The sequence below is a fragment of the Ambystoma mexicanum genome, chromosome 11 (assembly GCF_040938575.1).
Source record: "Ambystoma mexicanum isolate Mex_15411 chromosome 11, UKY_AmexF1_1, whole genome shotgun sequence".
NCBI classification, from domain to species: Eukaryota; Metazoa; Chordata; class Amphibia; order Caudata; family Ambystomatidae; genus Ambystoma; species Ambystoma mexicanum.
In genome coordinates, this window is record NC_090934.1 from 745812008 (window position 1) to 745826944 (window position 14937).

At 47.2% G+C, this 14937-nt stretch overlaps 1 protein-coding gene across 2 annotated transcripts in view; it reads left to right on the forward strand.

The window, feature by feature from the left end:
* GALNT18 (polypeptide N-acetylgalactosaminyltransferase 18) overlaps positions 1-14937 on the forward strand; it is a 2649737-nt gene that overhangs the window by 996320 nt on the left and 1638480 nt on the right. For both annotated transcript variants that reach the window (XM_069623645.1, XM_069623646.1), the window contains one exon: positions 13331-13523. In XM_069623645.1, coding sequence (XP_069479746.1) covers positions 13331-13523 — 193 coding nt within the window. The remainder of the gene's footprint in view (positions 1-13330; positions 13524-14937) is intronic.

Consider the following 14937-nt stretch of genomic DNA (forward strand, 5'->3'; position numbering starts at 1 on the left):
TGTTGCCGTTGTTTTGGTTCTCTGGCCCCTTCTGAGGTTCTACAGATCTCTTCTTCCTCTTGTTTCCTTCATCCATTTTAGGGAAGTTCGCCACATTCACATGTTTCTGGGGCACCACTAGTGATGGTACATTAACGTGTACCATTGTGCATATACCATTCCACAGAGGGGGCAGTGTGTGGTAGGCCTTGTCTCCGCATGCCCAGTAATGGTTCATTAATACTGCTGTTCCTGCTCCCCCCTCAGGTAACTCTGTCACGCTTGCACAGTTGGTGTTGTATCCCACGTCCACTTCTCCTCTATGTTGGTAGCATACCTTAGGTGCAGACAGCGGCAGTATTGTTATTGGGTCTTCATCCTTCTCTATCCACGTTAGCATGGGTACGTACTTGACCCAAGTCGTCCAACATCTGTTGTTGTGTTCAACAATAGTTGTAGTATCCTCTCCCATGTTGCTGCCAACCACTCCTATGTCCCATTTGTTGTCCAGGTACACCTTCCCTGTTATTATTATCAGTGGTCTTTCCCAACATCCTTGTTTACCAGGAACTTCAGTGGCGTACCAATCACATGGTAGGTATTGTAGTGTTACTTTCTTTGTTTCTCCTTTTTCAGGGCCACTTGTTATGTATCTGAATGCTTCAGCATGCAAACTGGTCTTGTGGTAACTCAAATAAACCTTGAGGAAGTTGTTTTCGTATGGGTATGTGTCTCACGTTTTCCATACCAGGTGCACCGTGTTCCCTTGAAATCTCCCTTTCGTTTGGAACAGTGCCAAGTATATTATACATCGTGCTGTCTTTTCATCTATTTCCGTGGCAACGAAAGTTCGAGAAGCGCTCATGGCGTATGGGATCAATGAGCAGACGTAGCAGCTGTCTTCTGTTGTCTGCTTACCTATTTGAGTCATGTGTTGGTACCACATGTTGTTCGAGACGTGTGCTGAATCTTGTATGTAGTTGTCAATACCTTTATTATCTGAGTATGTGCTGCGTTTAACTCTATTTCCCTTGTGTGGAATTTTGCTAGTACCACCTGACGTAACACCTGTTGCAGCCGTGGGTGGGGGTATATTAGGTTTGGGTACAGCCAAAATACTGATAGAATAACTGTTCTGCCATACAGAGGCAGTCAAGAACCCGGTGATCATCAAAATCCCTATAATCTTTATTACAGAGGCTAGTCTCACCGGCATTTTGCTCTTACCTTGCTGCAGTCCGGCAGCTAATTCTTGCGACGTTAATGTTGCCCGCCTGAAAAATTCTCAATATGCTTGTTATTAGTGTTAGTTGTTGTTTTCAAGCTCTCCCTATCAAGTAGTCGTTCAGTGCCCAGGCGAAGAGCTGTTCCCACGCCAATCTAAGCGATCTATCTCTTAGGACAGGCAAGTATTGGTGAAGATGGGGCATTGATTGTTCTATGGCCAAGAGAAATGCTGTGTAGTAGACACGTACCCTCCTTCTTTTCAGGTACTTTGGCCTTTTTATGTGATAGATAAATTGGTGTGATAGCTCTTCAGGGTAGTTATCGTCTGAGGGTAGCATCTACTCCTGGGCAGTGAACCTTGTTAGTTATCTGTTTTCTTAGCAGTACAATAATACGCGGTACCTGCATGTGCGAGAGAAAAAAGAGAACATTCAAGTGTTTACATGTGTATATGTGCAAGATAATGTCCTTCAGTCGGGTGATTACTGCAGTGGGTAGGACGTCGATAGGCAGAGGGTTTAGAGCTCAACTGGCGGAAGTCTCTTTACTCTTTGATCGTGTGACCATGGGGTGGGCGGTATGGGAATTACCCTTCTCTATTTCAGTAGTTGTCTCTGGGGAATCTGGGGGGTGGTAGGGTAGGGAGACACTTAGGTCGTCAGCTGTGGTAGAAATCTCTTCCTCCGTGGGTGACGCTGTTGCTGTTCTTCCAATGGCCCTGTCGGTGACGCTAGGGCGGGTCTGGAGTTTGCAGATCTTTACGTCGTATAGGTGATTCCCGGCACGTTTGTCCTGTAACTTTACTGCTCTCGTGGATACTTCCTCTACCAGGTGGGGGCCAGTGAAGCGTGGGCTGTTCCACTTTCTGTTGAAATTGCGGAGTAGTACGTGGTCACCTTTAGCAATTTTGCACAGTTTTCCCTTTTCCAATTCTTTATTCGCGTCTTCTTCTTGATCACTCTTAGACCCGCCCCGCGTGCGCTCGAGCTGTTGAGACACAAACACTACACTAGTAATCAAGGAAGACACATATTGGTACATTTCATCACCAAGAACAGTTGTTGTGTTTTCATAATCTGTGAATGCTCTTGATGTTGGCGTTAGAGGAAGGCACATTTGACGTCCAGTCACCACCTCGTGAGGGGTGAGGTGGTGATCGGAGCCTGGTCTATTCCTTAGCTCAAATAGGGCTAGCGGAAGGCAATACAACCAACTCTTCTTTGTTGTTTGCTGTATCTTTGCAATTGCCTCCTTCAGTAGGCCATTCAGGCGTTCGCATACACCGTTGGCCTGCGGGTGATATGCACATGCAAATTTATGCTTGATGTTCAGTAAGGATGTGATGTGCTGGAACATTTCATTAGCGAAATGTGGGCCATTATCTGACCGCAGTACCTCGCACACTCCCCACCTGGGGAAAACCTCCCTCACTAGAAATGTAGCTGCTCTGAATGCATCTGGGTGTGAGCAGGGTCCTGCCTCAATCCACCTGGAGAATGGGCATACTACTACAATCATATACCTATTTCCTTGACATACGTTGATCATATCAACATAGTCAATATGGATGTGCAGGAAGGGTCCCTCTGGCCGGGGTATAGTACCTTTTATCACCTTCAGCGTGTGACCGGCCGTGAACTGTTGACATGTGAGACAATTGCTGATAAAATTTGTCACATGGGAATTTAACTCGGGACAGAACCAATCTTCCCTAATTCGTGCTGCAATAACTTCCTTGCCTGTGTGGGCTGGGTGGTGGAGTTGGCTCAGGGCGGTGTTCAATAGTGCCAATGGCATTACCATCTTTCCAGTGTTACCCTGGCGCCATAGTGCGTCAGTTGGTGACATTGTACTTCCTCTTTTACCCATATTTCTTTTTCTGCCATTGGTGCAGCCGCTTGTAGCTCCATTATCTGTGTGGCTGGGAGATGGGTGTACCCTTCTCTTATCAACATCTCCTTAGCTATTCCCCTCCCTCTCCCTCTCTCTGACTCTGGGGGGTTCCATATCGCACCAAAATATGCAGCATACTTCGCATGTGTGTCTGCTGCTGCATTCCCTTTTGAGATATGATCTTCTCCATTAGTGTGTGCGGTGCATTTGACCAAAGCTAATTCTTGGGGGTCATTTATTACTTCAATTAGTTCAGCTAACAAGAGAGCATGTTGCACTGTGGTGCCGTCAGCTCTCCTAAACCCTCTTCTCCTCCATTTGGACAACCCTGAGTGGACAGTAGACGTGACATATGCGCTGTCAGAATATAAAGTCACTCGTTTGTCAAAGCTTTCCTTCAATGCCAAGATCAGTGCAACAACTCAGCTGCTTGAGCAGAGTAATGCTGTGGTAATTGTACGCATTTCATCGCCACACACACCGGTTCCTCTGTCATTTTTACCACTGCTGCCCCAGTTCTCCTTATTCCATCACTTTGGTCTATTGTTGATGACCCATCAATGAACAAGAGCTCACCTCCATCTAGTGCGTTCTCTTCAACGTTTCTAGTACATGAGTACATTTCGGTAGTCTGCGTGCAATCGTGTGCATAATCTCCTTCCTCAATTACTTCTGCTATAAACCTTGCAGGGTTAACCGTGCTACATCTAACAATTGATAGTTCTGGTCTAGATAAGATGATCTCATAACCTGACGCCCTCTGCGTGGTTAGTGTGGACTTAGGCTTGTTCAATATTGCAAATAGTGCATGTTCCACAAATAGTGTGGTTGGGCACCCCATTGTTATTGCTGATGCTTTCTCTACCGCAAAGGCAGCTGCGGCGAGACCTTGTTCGCAAGGGAAATGTCCTAACATCACAGGATCCAAGTGACCACTGTAAAACGCTACTGGTTTGTAGCCCATGCTTGTTTTTTGAGCCAACACTGCTTTCATTACTGCTGAGTCGCAATGTGAAAATATAAAGAATTGTCGTTCATAATCTGGGGTGGCCAGTACCGGAGCAGTTGATATTGCATCTTTCAGTTCATCAAAAGCCTCTTTCATTTCCATTGTCCACCCCAACCTTTTCTCCCCTTTGTTAGCTTCTTTTAACGCCTCAAGTAGGGGTCCTATGTATGAGCTGTAATCAAATACCCAGGCTCTACAGTAGTTGCACAGTCCCAGGAACTGCTGTAGTTCCCTCACTGTTTGGGGCAGTGGCGTTTTTGAAATGGCCTGTGCTCTTTGTGGTGCAATCTTTCTTCCGTATTGGGATATGAGCTGACCAATGTAAAGTACCTGTTCCTGACAGTACTGTAACTTTTCCTTGTCTACCTTGTAACCCTTTTCAGCCAATATAGTCAGCATCTTCAATGAGTCCTATCTGCATCTTCTTTCGTTTGTGCTGCAAATTATTATGTCATCAACATACTGCAACACTGTGCTTTCCACTTCAATGTTACCCAAGTCCATCTGTATTACTCTGTTGAAGATTGAGGGTGACTCGCAGTACCCTTGTGGCAATCTGGTGTGTTTCCACTTTGTTTTTCTGTACGTGAAGCTTGTCAGATCTTGTGAGTCTGGGTGCAGGGGTATTGAGAAAAAGGCATTTTTGAGGTCTATCACTGTAAATCGTGATGCCTCTGCTGGAATGCCGCACAATATTGTGGCCGGGTTTGCTGCTATGGGGTATTCTGCTTCCACTATGTTGTTCAAGGGCCTGAGGTCCTGTATGAAGCGCCAAGACCCCCCTTTAGCTTTGCGCACTGGGTATACAGCTGTGTTACATGGTGATTCTGATGGTACCAATATGCCATTATTTATAAGGGCCGTTATTGTTTCATATATGCCCTCATCTGCCTCTTTTGATAGTGGGTACTGTTTCACTCTGGGGAGTATTGCACCTTTTTTCAATGTTATTCTTACTCCCCCTATACTTTTTATGCACCTCACGTCATAGGGACTAGTAGTCCATAATGATGTTGGTACCTTTGCCATATCCTCCTCAAAGAAGGGAACTGGGGTGGATGTGGGTGCTTCAAGTGCCATTGCAATTTTCTGTGCCACTTGTTTGTACTTCACTCTCAGCCATATTTCTACACTCATCATAAACACCATTTCACCTTCTTCCTTTTCTTCTGAGAAGAGCTCCTCATCTGACACCTGGGTGAGTCTACATCCCTCTGCTAGTGCTATCACTGTCCTCCATGCTCTTCCTTCTCTGTCTTGGGCATGTACTGCAATGTAATCAGCAGTTGCTATAATGCTCTCTATGTTCACTGAAATCACCTTTCCTTCTGGTTCATTGGCTGGTGTTTCTGGTCTAAACAAATAGGCTGCTGGCCTCCTCCAGATATTTCCTTCTATTCCTGGCATCCATGCAAATGCCATGTCTGTCCCGTACTTGAACAGTTCACCATCTACTGGCTCAGCCCTAATCACTGTCTGTCCACAGTATGCTTGCATAATTTGTCGTGCAGTGAGCATGTTAATTCCTGGAGTGGAGCAAATTATGCTGTCCCCCGTAAAGGAGATCGTCATATTCAACCTGTTCATTATGTCTCTCCCCAGTATATTTACTGGTGAGGCCCTAGAATATAAAAGCGGGACTGACATGTCATAATCCCCTATTGATAAGGGAATGTTATCAGTAAAGGGAACCAACCCCCTAGCCCCAGAAAATCCTTGGGTGTTCATGGCTTCACCTGACATCTTAAATTTACCTTCCCTTATGCAAGACCGGGTCGCCCCGGTGTCAACAAGGAATGATCATTTTGTGTCACCTATCGTTACCTCTATGCGTGGTTCCTCCGCACTATTAGGTGTTACCGACAGGATGGGACACACCAAGGCCGTCTTTGGGCTGTATTATTGAGGGTATAATGATTGACCACTTCCTGTGTAAGGGTTGTGTCCCAGGACCGTCACCCTTCCCAGTTGTGTTTGCTGTAGTTGTGTATTGGTAGAGGTTATGTTATGGTCTTGGATTTGGGCAGGTTGCTGTACTTGCTGTACTTGGGGTTGTTGTGTTATCGCTACCTGTTGTTGTGGCAATGAATATGTCTGTAGCTGTTGTTGTGTTACTAGTTGTTGCTGCCCATTTCCCTGTTGCAATGTCTGCTGTTGCTGGATGCCCTGCTGTTCCTGTGTGGGCCCTTGTTGCCCCTGTTCACTCCATGATGGTGTGCCTGGTCTCACTCTACACGTGCGTGACATGTGCCCTACTAAGCCACAAATCCAACACACCGGTGGTTCCCTGTTCTGCCAAGGAAAGCTTCCTGGGTTGTCCTGGTATACTGGTTGCCCGGTGGGGTAGAAATTTCGGAGTCCTCCCCCCTGCTGTTGTGTGTTATATCCGTATCCTCTCCCCCTCATCATTCCTCCCCTTCCCCTGTTGTAATTATAATACCCAGCTCCTGGCGTTGAGTATCCTCCTCCCATGTTATTCGTGTATGGTTGGAGTGGCGGCAGCTGTTGTGTTACAGTCTGTGATGATTGTATTTGGAAGGGGTTTTGTGCAGCCACTACTTGTGTGGGGCTTTGAGTCATTGTTGCAGGTGTAGTTATTAGTGCACCTTCCATCGTGTATTTAGTAAGTTTTTTCTGTACTAATTTAGCCTCTTCCGTTTTTCTATCCTCTTCTTTTTGTTTCATTTTTTCTTGCCATGTCCTACAATGATGCACTATTGTCAGTTGTATTTCTGGCCATGCTTTTGCTTCCATCCCCACTACTTTCTTCAGTTGTTTCTGAACTGCTTCTGGGAGCCCTTGTACTAGAATATGATAGAATATTGCTGGTGTCTTGTCCCATTGTTCTCTAGTTTCCATGCGCCACTTCTCTTGAATTTCCTGGATATAATCAACAGGATCTTCGTTCTCACGCATCTTGCGTGAGGTAATTGCTCCTATGTCTGATGTGTCTGGGTACTGTACCCTCAGCGCCTGCCATAATGCATGTCAGCAGTTTGCGAATGGTGTCCCATCGTGTGATGTGTTTGTTACTGTGACCCCGGGAAAGCCTGCTCTCTTCCAGATGTCATCTGCTGCATCCCCTAATATTGATATTAGAAGGCCCTTTACATCCCCCACTGCCAATTTCTGTCCTGTGGTGTGTTTTTCCATTTCATATATCCATTTACCCGCACCTCCACTTAATGATGGGAGCCTGCACTTTATATTTTCCTTGTCTGCATGCTTCCAGGGGACGTATTGTGGTCTAACCCCTCCCCTCTCCAGAAGTGGCATTAGGTTGTGTCCTGGTCGGCCCTTTTGGTCCCACACAATCGAATCCGTGCACCCCTCCTCTTCTTCCCTGTCTTCTACATCGTCAATGGGGTCCATATTTCCCCTGCTCGTAACTGTTTCTCCTCCATCTCTTCCCTTTCTTTTATCATTTCCTTTATTTAATGTGGGCGTGTGTATTCGTACTCCCTGCCTGCGTCCAGGGAGGTCTCTAAGCCTGCCTGCATAGGGTGTCAGTTCGTGTGGGAAGGGCGCGAGTTTAGATGGGCATGTTGCACGTAATGAGCGTGAGGTAGTGGAGCATGTGGGACGGGATGGTGACGGTGTGGCTGCTTGTGTCTGCCTTTCCGCTATTCCTTGCTCTTCCTCCTCACTTCCCTCCAGTCTTTCTTTCTCCTGCAGATCCATGGTGATTCTCCATTTGTCCGGGTGATGTATAATTTATCTAAGCTTTCCCTTTCACTGTCTCTCCCTTCCTTCTCTATCCCTTCTCCTTCCTCACTGCAAAAGTCCTCCATTAATGGCAACCCCCAGTCTGTCTTTTTCTCCCTAATCGTTACTGTTTTTAAGTCTATTACATCCGTTCCTCCCTTGTCTTCTTTGCCAATTGCTCCCCTTTGTGCTGATGTTGTTGCTACTTCTGTGTCTCTGTATACATACCTCCTTACTTCACTCCCCCCTCTCCTTTCTTCTCTTTCCCCTTCATTTTTCTCCGCTATTTCTCTACCAATTTCCTCTCTTTTCTTTTTCAATTCCTCCATTAGTTCAATACTCATCTTTTCCATTATCCTTTCTTCTTCTTTCTTCCTTTCCCATCTCGCTCTTTCCCGCTCTAATATACCCTCTATCATCCTTCCTTCTTCGTATTTCCTTGTCGTTTCTGATAGTAATCTCCTTCTCCATATTTCCATTTCCTTTTCTTTCTCTTCTTCCTCCCTTTTCTTGTCACGCAGTGCTGCTCTGGATACCCTTTCTGCTACTGCCTTCACCCTTTCTGCTTCTCTCTTTTTCTCCTCAGTTCGTTCCCTCATTTTGTCCAGCTCATTCTTGCTTTATTTCCTTTCCCGTGCTCTCTCTCTTTCCTCTCTCTCGAGCTGCTTGATCAGTGTATTCTGCTCATCCCTTAATTCTGCTAATCGTTCTTCCAAAATCTCTTCCTTCTGTCGTAACAGCTCTTCCCCCTTTCTTTTCCCCTCTTCCCCTTTCCTTTCACTCTTCCTGGTGTTGTCCTCGTCCATTTTCCTTACTACCTCCTCCTCTTCTTCTGTTAATGAACCTCGTAATTGTAATAATACCTGCGCAGCTACCCACTCATCCTGTCCTATTCCTGCGATCTGCTCTTCGCCAATCCCCCCTTCCCCTGCGGGCATTTTCGTGCGAGCTGATCCCGTCGTGCTACTCTGCTCCCTTCCTGTGTGGCTACCTGTGGCTGTATATGGTGGCGGGCTGTATGCCGGATTCGAGTACCCCTCAGCCGCCCTTAATTGAACCATGTCTCGTAGTTCTGTTAAAGGATATAACCCCTCTTCCTCCTTTTTTGCTACCTTCGCTAGGGGTATATCGTCGCTTTGTTCCTTTTTTATTTCCTTTTCGTTTATGTTGTTACTCTTCTCTCCTCCCTCTTCTCCGTTCCCCGTGTTCTGTGTGCCTTCACTCTCTTTTTCCCCATTCTCTCCTTCCTCCTTAATCTTCTCTTCTTCCGTTGGTTCCCCCATAATAAACATTCCGTTTGGTCCTGGTCGGGACCCTTGGAACATCCTCCATAAGTTAAACACCTCCACGTGGTGCATCAACTTCTTCCCCTTGTATGTGTTATGCAGATGGTTTAATAGTGAATGTTGGGTATATGGATCGAAACTGCCATTAGGCGGCCATGGTGTCGTCATTTTGTTGTCCGTCCCCTGTGTCCATTCTATGCTATACTTGATCAGTTTCTCCCTATGGGGTGACAGTGTTTTACATATGTGCTGTAGCGGGGTAGTGAGGGTGTTCCCCCACCCTCCCGATCCTGCCCCGTATGACATAGTAGCGCTTCACTTGTTATCCTTCCCCTATTTGGTAGCGGTTATCTTGCTAACAGTTTACACTATACAGCCTTAGATCTTTACCTGGCCCCGTAAGTTTGGGGACTTGCGATAGTCCGCTAAGGAAAATTAGTAAAATATAGCATTTACATTTGTATATTCTTTTCTTTCTTTTCTTCCTTTACCGAACACCTTTACGGCCCCCTGTGGCCGAGGCGCACGTAGCCCCCTGCGGCTGCGTGCCCCTTGTGACGTTCTTATACAGCCGTCCCACTTTCTCTTACTCCTCCTCCCCTTTCTTCACTTGCCGTGGCCGGCGTTCTCCGTGCGCAGCCACGTCCCCCTTTTCACCTTCCCCCCGATCAACTCGTTACCGTTTACCTCCGTTTCCACTCCCTTACCATAATTCTCTTCCCCACCACTCTCAGAAAGAAAGATGCCTTGTGTTCGAGATATCCTATGAAAGCCCTACTGGTGACGTCATCGATCTCTTCAAACTACTGGTAAGTTCTTCATATGTTTTTTTTAAAAGTTCAAAATACGCTTGCAATCTACCCCCGTTAACCCCACAGCTGTCTACCTCTCACGCATGGAACAAGGTAATCAACAATATAATCGGACTGCGCACACTGCGTCGCCTCGCGTGTGATACGCCCCTCGACAGGAGGGCTTAACCAGCCAATTATCTTCCGTATTAGGCAACCAGCTAGCTACCGTCTACAGGGAAACGTCATCTATCTATCGAGTTTCCTGCTCGATCAATAGGGATCCTCATCTACTCATTGATCAATAATTACCAAATCGTAGGAAATCGCACACACACACACCCTTACACGTGGTCGCGACCTAAGCCAATCAGTGTCTACGAGCGGCCGCACGTGATCTTTTCATGCTCCACCCCCTTCTCTTCCGTAACGTAGCGGACTGCTCTCGCACTTGTCCAGCTACCATTCATTGCACCGTCAACACTAATTTATCAAACCTTCGCCGCGCACCTGTGTAACACCTCCCGCCTCCCATATTCAATTCCTCCCCCCTCCCTCACAATTTCACATTGCTTGTTGTGCGTGGCATACTCACCAAGTTCTCTTGATGCGGGGCCGCTCGACTGCGTGCACCCCTCCAAGCGGCTCGCCACCTCCCCTCGTCTGGACCACGTCTGGACACTCGCCAACCGCGGGCGGGATACTTCTCAACCGGCTCCCGAAGGCCAATATCCGGATTGCACTGTCCGGTCTTCTCGCAGTTCCGCGATGGTCCTGTAGTCCTCAAAAGGGGGCAGCGGCAGAGGGGGCCGCGCCGCCGGGCCTCCTCGCAACGGGAGTACTCGGAAAAATAAAATAAAAAGCAGACCTCAAACAGATCTCAGCAGTGCCTCCAACTTGTCGGGGGGAAATTCTCCCAGAGTCGGCTGGGCCGTCTGCGGACCTCCGGGCAGGGAGGCCCCAACTCCTCCCGTATATCCCAAAAAATGAGTATGAGACACACGCAAGAAGCAAGGTGATTCTGCTGTTTATTAAACAAAACGGCAGGGATGGGTCAAGGATCGTACGCGTCCGTCCTGACACTCTCTCTCTAATCGTGGGGCTCGCAGGCCCTTTTTACCTTAGTATGACGCGCTATTTGCGTCACCTGGGAAAGTTAGCAAAAAACCTATCGCCACTCTGGATTGGCTCCTCGAGTGGTAGGGTTAGTATAGCATACGTATAGAGAGCGTTATTAGTGGTCGAGGGTTAGTCAGGTGGTATACTTGGGTTGTCCCTTCAATTTGATACATGAAAATTGTTACATGAAGACCCCTGAGGATTGGCTAATGTTAATGGCGTCAGTGATAAGAGCCCCATGTTCTGATTGGTCCACTTGCGAGCCCCCCAGTCTGGGACCATCGCTGTTCCCAGCTCGCGGTGCACCTGTCATTTGCAACAATGTATCACTATGGGTATGTGCAGACAATGTGAGGATTTATTCATATGCTGGAAGGCAGACTACTCCCACCGCCGCAGATGTCCATTGAGTCGCTTAATTGTATCTGCCTGTGTCTTGAAACGTGGGATCCAGGCGCCTCCCTCCTCCTGGGCCTGGCACCCTGTCAGGTTCGGCTTGATCACGTGAGGTGAGACCGTGGTTGAGGCAGAATTCTGCACAATTAATATTGAATTTTCCACTGTGTGCCTGGCTTAATTTGCAGGTGTGACCTTGGCGTCGGCTTGCGGCATGCGAGTTTGCAACATTGTGCCCTTGACTGTCTGCTCTCGCCAGGCTCATTCTGCAGGGTCAGCAACTGTACTCTTGCTCATTCAATGTTCATGGAAGCTCTTGCTTGCGGCCTACTTGGGCCTGGTGCATAGGTGGAACCGTTTGATACACAGCGCTTTAGGTTATGGTATCATATTGCTTTATCCCCAGTATCATGTCTTCGTTATATTTCTCATTGTAATGCATGGGTTTAGGAGAACCGTGAGCAAGCATTTTAGATGAGTTCATTGTGCTTCTTGCGTTTCTGCATTTGAAAAAAGCCTACGTGAAAAATAATAAAGATGCGCATCAGTGGGTGTGTCCGTCACCTACGTCATAGCACTGAATATGTTCTTTGTGTGGATTGGTGTGGGAGTGTCCAGTGTGCATGTTTGCATGGGTGTGCTGACCGTTGGCTAGGTCGTCATGGCATCTCTAACGATGTGTTGATTTAGTGTTGGATGGTTCAGTCGAGTCCATCCATGCCGCAGGTGTTGGCATGGGCAGGGCAGGCTGGTGGGCAGGCGGGTGGGCAGGCCGGTGGGCACATCCGTATGCTCCTGTACCAGGGTATTTGGTCGTCTGGTAGCTGGGCAAACTCCTCTCGTGGCGGGTGCCTGGGCCGTGATCCTCTAGGCCAGGGGTGTGAGGGGATTGGTGGGAGCCTTTTGTTCCGTTCTCCCACTTCATAACAACAGAGCGGCATTTCACTGTTCTGAATGTCAGCGTTACCAGTATCTTACCAGGAGGCACTGCAAACGTGTGTGAGGTATTCGGAGTGAAAGAACATCTCTGAGGAGAAAATAAAATCGCCCCCGGGGTACCTAGCGGTTCATAAGCCAGATTTTGGGAAAAGCTGCTTCAAGATGCTGAGAGAGAAGAAGCTGTACATAGCATGCACAAACCATGTCCAGGCATGAAAGACCATGAGAGACCACAGATGAGCCTTCATTGTCAATGATAACAAAAAACAGGGCAATGGGCTGATGCAGTAGAACAGCATGAAACATTACATGTAAAATGTATCACAGAAAGGGCACGCGTGGTTTGCATGCATGCCAAGTGGCCCTGGCTCTTGTTTTATCCCTTGCGATAACAGCCCTTTGCTGTGTGAAGCAGTACTTGTCATGGGGGGGAGTTGTGGGGGTGGGAGGGGGAGGTAACCAACTACCCCTCACCCCAGAATGCACAGGGCAGAAAACTGAAAAGGTACAATGGTCTGTATATATCTCTGAAGTCTGCTAATAGTGCCATAAAACAAATAAAACTACATTTTGAAACGAATTCCAGAATATACCAACATTGGAAAAGTTCTTCAAAAAGAGATTAAAAACGGTTTTGCTCATAATCAAAAGCACCTTTCTTCATGGCACTCTTTAGCTGATGTCCTTCTAAGCATCTAGCTCTCTGGGCCTTTCCCTCATTACCTCCTCCTTTTGACAATTGATTTCATAAATGTGCTGAGGCACCGATGGCTTTCATTGTAGTGGTGTTGAGGACACCATCAATGTCCCAGATTGAATCTGGAGAACCAATAACGTTGCCTCCACAGCCCAAATAACGAGTGTGAGAATAATGATATTTCAAACTCAGCTGTTAACTTTCTGACTCTAGGTTTTCATTGCTTTGAAATATGACAGATATGATATCAACTCTAAGTTACTTCTGTTGATTTTTCTTTCCATTCTAGAAGCTCCGCCCAAGCCTGAAGAGAATGCGGCCGAAGCGTTCACCGATTCCTCGCTCTTTGCTCACTGGGGCCAGGATCTCAGCCCTGAGAATAGACGCATTGCGCTGAAACAGTTCCAGTACTATGGCTACAATGCCTACCTGAGTGATCGCTTGCCGATGGATAGAGCGCTACCAGACCTCAGGCCAAACGGGTAAGCGCCTGCAGCAAATGACTGCAATCTCCTACCTGAATTAGTGTTCAGTTTCTTACTCCGCGTGCTGGAAATATAGACTTCTTCTGCATTTCTTTGCCACGGTTCTGTTTGGCCCCTGGATTTCATCGCTAGTGGTTGCTTGTTTGAATCATCAAATGTTTCACTGCCTTATACCTATATTCCAATAAGGCCCTTACGACCCAGTGTTATCAATTTCCCATTTCTAATGTTTATTCGGCTTATTTGATTTCATTTGCTTGTTGTTGCATCAAGTTATATTTCAACAATTTGTATTCATGCTTCATAAGAATTGCATATTAAATTCATTGTTGTAGTTTAAAATGTTCGTACTAGACCTGGATGTTCCCAAAATGCTCGCCAGGATTATAGTTGGGTAATGACAGGCACTTTAAGGGAATGTGACCCAAGATAACACGTGATGCTGTTTTACTAGAGCCTGGCTGGAGCAGGTCTTTGAAGAAATAACATTAAAAAAGTCAAATCTGATGAACACATTGATGGTAGTCTTATTTTGAGTTATTAAGGTCTGTTATTCTTCCCCCAAGGATAAAGTAGCTTAAACAATAAATTAAACATACTGGCCCTCATTAGGACCCTGGCGGATTTTTTCCGCCGTCGGCGGACTTTTCCGCCATGGCGTAAAGTCCCTTTACGCCATGGCGGATGGCAGACTTACCGCCCCATTCCGAGGTCGGCGGGGCGGTAAGTCCCCATTGACCCATTTACCCTTCCCCATTCCCATTTCGGCCCCATAGGGCTCAATGGGAGTGGGGAAGGCGTTAATTACGCCACCGTAAATTACGGTGGCGTAATTAACACCAAGGTCCCATAGCGCCATGGATTTTTACGCCCGCAAAAAGCGGGCGTAAAAATGACCATGGCGCTATGGGAACTCGTAGTTGGCGGTAAGGGGTCGGCGCAGCTAACGCTGGCGCAAACCCCTTACCGCCAGGGTCCTAATGAGGGCCACTGTGTTCAGTTGCTACCAAACCGAGTAAGACCTCCATCTGGCTCTGCAATTTGCAGCTGCAAGAGAGAGAGAGAGAGAGAGAGAGATGGAGAGAGAGAGAGAGAGTTAAAGAGAGAGAGAGAGATGGAGGGATAGAGAGAGAGAGAGAGGGAGAGAGAGAGAGAGAGATGGAGAGAGAGAGATCGAGAGAGAGCGAAAGAGAGAGAGAGATGGAGAGAGAGAGGTGGAGAGAGAGAGAGAGAAATGGAGACAGATGGAGAGAGAGAGAGAGAGAGAGATGGAGAGAGAGAGCGAGAGAGAGAGCGAGAGAGAGAGGGAGATGGAGAGAGAGGGAGATGGAGAGAGAGAGAGAGAGAGAGAGATGGAGAGATAGAGGGAGAGAGAGAGAAAGCGAGCGAGAGAAAAATGGGTAGAGAGTGA